The 6,431-nt window shown below is 40.6% G+C and overlaps 1 protein-coding gene across 5 annotated transcripts in view; it reads right to left on the bottom strand.

Annotated features, from left to right (window-relative positions):
- Nucleotides 1-248: 248 nt before the first annotated feature.
- The window catches only part of NNT (nicotinamide nucleotide transhydrogenase), a 117,895-nt gene continuing 111,712 nt past the window's right edge, over nucleotides 249-6,431 (bottom strand). For all 5 annotated transcript variants that reach the window (XM_075541010.1, XM_075541009.1, XM_075541012.1 and 2 more), the window contains exons 21-22: nucleotides 2,870-2,985; nucleotides 249-1,186 (exon numbers count right to left, since the gene is read on the bottom strand). In XM_075541010.1, the coding sequence (XP_075397125.1) occupies nucleotides 1,037-1,186; nucleotides 2,870-2,985 (266 nt within the window). In that variant the 3' untranslated portion in view covers nucleotides 249-1,036. The remainder of the gene's footprint in view (nucleotides 1,187-2,869; nucleotides 2,986-6,431) is intronic.

Raw genomic sequence — 6,431 nt, 5'->3', positions numbered from 1 at the left:
GCAACGAATGTATAAGGGTGCTTTACTCAATTGATGTATGTATGGATTATGATAAGAGTTGTATGAGCCCCAATAAAATGATTTATTAAAAAATACACTTTGATTTGAAAAAACCCATTCTTATAAACAGCTAAAAAGATTAATCTATTTCTTAGTAGTACTGTCTTCCCCATATGTTAATAATAGGCAGAAACACGCAACTTTAGTCTGTGGTCACTATGCAATCATGAAGAATCATTTTATTAGTCAAATGTTTGAATTCCACTCAAGTGCACACTTAGTAAACAGCACTATACATGATAAATTGAAATTTAAGATAAAGATCTCTAATTGAAAATGGGGTTTTCAAAAATATAACTAACAGTGATTTCAAATTACATCTCTCGTTGGAGCTCTAATGAAACATACAAAAAGAATGACTGTGAATGTGGTTTATCTGAAAGATTATCTAGTACTTTAATGTATTAAAGTCGAAGTAATAAAATATACTTCTGAAATCTAAAACCTGAAGTACTCAGTTCGTAAAATTGCTACCAATCCAAAATGATTAACTCAAACTATGGCTAATTGCAAGGCGAAGCTCAGGAGTTGATCAAAGATTCCAAGTGATAGCATTTGGTGAAAAAAGGCAAACAAATGCAGGTACACATACTGCTTACATTGTGTTACGATGTTTCAGACCCATGTATAATATTAATCCTGAAATTCTGAACATTTAATTACTGAACACATTGGTGGTGGATGAGGAATTAAAAAAACTCTAACTAGGTTACATCCAAAATGAGGTTATAGTATCTCCTTATAGAAAATAATTTTGATTCTTAGCACAAAAAAATATGCACATAGAAAAGCATTTAGAAATTCCAATCTCTTAAAAGTGGCCGATCACTGCTCTTGGAAAACTCCTTCTACTGGCTTTGCTTTCTTCCAAGCACTTTTCTACAGATGCGCATCAGCATGTACACTGCAAGGGGAGTTTGCCTGCTCACATAATTGAAGAGAGGGCTTTGCTGGACAATGGCTTGATCTTTCATCTTCACTTCTGGTAAGATTCTCTAACTTTCGCCTGCAGTGCATCACATGTCTTTTTGGCATCGCCGAGAAGCATGGCCGTGTTGGGTTTGTAGAAGATTGGATTGTCCACTGCAGCATAGCCAACACCCAGCGATCGCTTCATGACAATGACCTAGGAACCCAAGAGGAAGAGGAAGAAGGTGTTTGCAGACCTAGTTAAGATGCAATAGGTACTCAACCACGCCCTGCACTCACTCTGAACATGGCTGATTCCTTCAAAAACAAAGCAAATAAACTAGTTTTGTAATACACAGCATTTTAAAATGCATGTTAACATTGTATTTTCTTTCACTGTTTTAATGTGCTCATACTCTTCTATCTCTTAGAGGAAAAATCATGTTGATAATAGTTATCTCTAAGTGACTATTTTTTTCTGGGAAAACTATAAAAGAGCAAAACGAGTAGCACAAGAGCCGCCACTGCAAATAGTAAACACCCGTCCCTGAGTGAGGGACAGGCGGGAGCTCTGCTCTGTCACTGTGGGAGAGGATTGCATGGTTCCAGGACAAAAGCCACTGAAAACAAAGAGCAGACCGGCGTCTCACAAAGGCAGAGCTAGTAACTGACTGTACGCTCCTTTAAAGCACGAAGGAACGGATGGGAAATCGATAGTAATGATGCATTGGGAACATTTACAATCACACCATTATAGATGTTGTGGTCATGTGGACTATCAATTAGGTCTGACCGTAATAAAATGAAAAGCCTTTCTATGGTCTTCCAGGACACGTTATCTATCCAAAAGTGGCATTTATCCGTGACTCACATGGCACACATACAGCTACATACTTGGCACATTTCCCAATACTGACTAATGGAGCAATAACTTCTTGTATACACGAGTTATTCCACATCCACCCCCTCACCACAAATACTGTCAAAGTTTTGAATTCACCTTATCTATAATAAAAACAAACAAACTGAGGGGAAGTAGACATTATGTTACTATGATTTGTAAAAGAAAAAAAATACTGTAGCTATGACTCAGGAGTGGTAAGGAAACGGGCCCAGTGCGGAGGCGGAGGAAAATTCACAAGTCTTTGTGTTCTCTGGAACCATTGCACACTCAGAAGCAATCTGCCTGAGCAAAATACACGTCCCTCCACAGTAAGTAATTCTTTGCATTTCTAAATCAAATTGCCTTTCAAAAACAGCATTCAAATTGCCTTTCAAAAAAAATCAATGCAAAATATTTGCTCATCTTCGTATATGAAGGCGATGATACTGACTCACTCTCCCAGAGGGAAGCCATCTGTTTCCCAGGATCAGATCTGGAATTCTGCCCACATCATTCCAAAAGTGCACAGCTCTTGTCCATTGTGGTTAAAGGCTGGGTTAACCATGTTCATAAACTCATCTGGTTCCATTAGTGATCCAGACTTTCGCTCAGATTCTTTAGTGGCCACAGAGCAGAGAGAAGCTGGCCATTCAGCGGGTAAAAATCCATTGCTAGCAAGTTGATGCTGGCTCATAGCAAGCCTACAGCACAGAGTAGAACAGTTAAAGGCTTTCCAGAATCTTTTTGGAAGCAAAACGGCCACATAGTCCTACTGTGTAGTGGCTAATGGGTTCGAACCACCAACCTTTTGGTTAGCAGCCAAGCACTTTAACCAACCACTAAGCCACCAGCGCCATTTTGAACCTAGGGAAGTAGGTCCTAATATGCTCCTAACTTCTTGGGCCTTCTCATTTCCCAAGTGGTTGAGGAAAGTTCTATGTCCATATTTTAGGTAACCTTCAATTATTCAAATGTAATGTCCAACTATTAAAATAAAGTATAAGTCTGAAACATTACCTGCTTTGATTTCCAGACCTCAAGGACTGGCATGCCTGCAATAATAGAGTTGGGGTCTTCTTGAGCTGCTGAATTAACAGTGTCGTTGGCTCCAATTACAAGGACCAAGTCAGTATCTGCATGGTAAAAGAGAAACATTAAATTCAAATGGATCTCAATCACTTTTCTGCAGGAAAATTATAGTAATCTGATTTTATCGTCATAACAACAATAAAAGCTCATACTCACAGGACATTCACTGGTGCCAGGCACTGCGCTGTTAGATGCTGTTGCAAAAGTTCTGCCTCACAGTGACCCTACACACAATAGAACACGCTGCCTGATCCTGCACTATCTCCACAATCCTTATGTTTGAGCTAACTGTTGCCATCATTGTGTCAATACATCTCTTTGAAGGGCCTCTTCTCGTTTACTGACCCTCATTTTACCAAGCTTGCTGCCCTTCTCTAGGGACTAGTACCACGTGACAAGATCCTCAAAGTATGTGTGATAAAAGCATCACCCTTCTGGATTTTAAGGACCATTCTGGCTGTACTTCTTCAAAACAGATTTGTTCGTTCCATCTTCTAGAATTCCATGATATATTTGACATTTTTCACCAATACCATAATTCAAAGGCATCAAATAGTCTGCATTTTACCTTATTTCCTGGCCTTTTTCATGCATATTAAATGATTAAAATGCAATCATTTGTGTTGTCCTGAGATCTTTTGCAACATATTTGCCCAGTATAATATGGTGTTTGATTTTTTTTTTTTACTGTTACTTCCATGAGGATTGATCTTGGGTCTAAATAAAATGAGATTCTTGACATCAGTCTTTTCTTGCAGTGGGCTGCAATCTACAAGGTCAGCAGTTCAAAGCCACCAGCAGCTCCAAGGGAGAAAAACAGGGTTTTCTACTCCCATAAAGTAATGCAGTCTCATAAACTCACAAGGGCAGTATCCTGTCCTATATGGTCTCTATGAGTTGGCATCGACTCTATGGCAGTGAGTACCATGACATTGCTAAGTGGTCAACTTACTAGGATTTTTGTTGTATCTTTGTTGAGATATAATCCAAATAGAAGGTTGTAGTCATGGATCATCATCCATAAATGAGTCAAATCTTTGTTAATGTTCGGGAGGCAAGATTATGTCATGTGGATCAGAGTGTAAATAAGCCTTCCTCCAATCCTGATCCTCTTCATCTAGTCCAGATTCTCAGATTAGTTGCTCGGAATATATATTGAACAAATATGACCAAAGGATATAACCCTGACGCACACCTTGTTCTCTTTAATCACATGGTACACTTTGTTCCGTTCAAATAACTGCTGCGAGGTCTATGGACAAATTCCCCCAAAGCCTAATAAAGTGGAATTCCCAGGCTTCGCAGTATTGTCTGTAACTTGTGATGATTCACATGGTTGAATGCCTTCGTGTGGCATTGCTGTTGCTCAATACCATCCAATCTGTTCCAACGCACTGCAGTCCTCTACCCAACAGAAGGAACCCGGTCTGCCCCCGGGGCTTCCTCACAATCGTGCTTGTGTGTCAGGGTTGAGAGCAAGCTCGCAGCCACTGCTGTCCGTCTGTCTTGTTTAAGATCTCCCTTTTTCCTATGTCCTTCTCCAGGGACAGGTTTCCCCTGAAAACATGTCCAACGTACATGAGACAGAGGAGCATTCTGGCTGTTCTTCCAAGACAGATCTTTTTTGTTCTGCTGGCAGTCGCTGGTGCTTTCAAGATTCTTTACCAGCACTAGAATTCAAGCACCTCGATTCTTCTCCAGTCTTCCTTAATCAATGGCCAACTTTCATTTGTAGATGAGGAGATTGAAAATAGCACGGCTTGGGTCAATTGCACCTCAGTCTTCAAAGTAACAGACGTATCCTAATCAATGAAATGACTTTCTAGTAGTCTCTGCTTTCAGTCAAGATCAGGGGTCATCAAGCTTTTAAGACAGTTCACTGTCCCTCAGACCCATTGGAGGGCTGGACTATAGTTTAAAAAAAACGCTATGAACAAATTCCTATGCACACTGCACGTATCTTAGTTTGAAGTAAAAAAAAAAAAAAACAGGGCAAAAACACCCAGTGGGCCGGATAAACGTCCTCGGCAGGATGTGGCCCGGGCTGTAGTTTGAGGACGCCTTGTCAAGATCCATCTGATCCCAGCAATGATATCCCTCATTACACACCCTCTTTTCAATCTGGCTTGAATTTCTGGCAGGTCTTTATAAGTAAGTGCTTTCAGCATAGCTTCTGTGATAGTTAAGGTTTATTGTGCCAACCTGGCTGATAAACACATGTGGGGTCGGTAAGTGGCTCGGTAAGCTTCACCTTTCTTGTTCTCTGATGGTCAGACCAATGTGCAGCTGCCTTAGCGAGTACTTAGCCTCAGCTGGCAAGGCTGACTTCCTGTGAGACATCCCTGAGGAGAAGCCACATGGACCTGTCCTGATGCAGCCCTGAGTGCTGGAGCAGCAGCGTGGAGACCCCTGTCGGGGCTGAGACGCCTGCGCACTCACTGATTTGGCTTTCCTCCTGCAGTCAGTATTCCTGAGTGTGTTTTGCGAGTGTGAGGAGGACTTTGTAGCACAGTGTCGGACATATGGGCTAATATTGGACTTGTGGGCTTGGACTAGACTGGGTTGGGATGCCTTCTTGATGTACACTTACCTTTTCTATAAAACTCTCTCTTATATACATATGAGTTTCTGTGGATTTGTTTCTCTAGTGTACCCAGACTAACACAGCATCCATGTATTGAAACACCTTTCAATACCACCAGTTCTTGACCCTATGTTCTCTCCTTGCATGGTTAAATATTGACCTTTTTGTACAGTGAATCTATATATTCGTCCTGTCTTCTTTTGATGCTTCCTGCGTCATTCAAACAGCTTCATCAGACGTTAGACAACTTAATCAGTGTCACACAGCTAGAAAGCACTAGGTCCTGCATGTAAACTTGAGCATCCTTGCCCAGAGCCTATGCGAATATGCTTTCCTCCCCTAGCAGATCTATCTACTCTGAATTTACAGCTCTTTTATTATTCCAAAATGATTGTACCAGTCATGTTACTTTGTAAGATCTGCAATGCATTTTCAACTTTTAGAATGACCACAAAGGTTGCTCTCAATGTCTAAAAGACAGTGCCTGTGAGTCTGTATTGCATGAAAGCTCTGCCAGTAATTCCTGGAAATGGCTAATTTCATACAACATTTAGCAGTGAAATTTGAAAAGAGGAATAAAATTAAAATGGACTAAATCTTCTCTTTAATGACTATCATATAAACCACCTTAGAACTCGGGCAGAAATGTCACATGAATCAAGATATGAACACAATTTCATTATTTCCTATAATAGACTAATTGAGGGTGAGGGAAGGTGTGTGTATGTGTGCTTAGTGTATAGTGGATACTTGCCAGAGGGAACTGGCTTAACTTTAACAAAAATAATCTGCACGGTGTGTGTGTGTGTGTGTGTGTGTGTGTGTGTGTGTGTGTGTGTGTGTGTGTGTGTGTGTTTAGTTTATAGTGAATGCTTGCCAGAGGGAACTGGTTTAATTTTGCTAAAC

Source organism: Tenrec ecaudatus, chromosome 2 (assembly GCF_050624435.1).
Source record: "Tenrec ecaudatus isolate mTenEca1 chromosome 2, mTenEca1.hap1, whole genome shotgun sequence".
Lineage (NCBI taxonomy): Eukaryota > Metazoa > Chordata > Mammalia > Afrosoricida > Tenrecidae > Tenrec > Tenrec ecaudatus.
The sequence above is the reverse complement of the archived record's forward strand: the minus strand, read 5'-3'. Positions and strand labels throughout refer to the sequence as shown.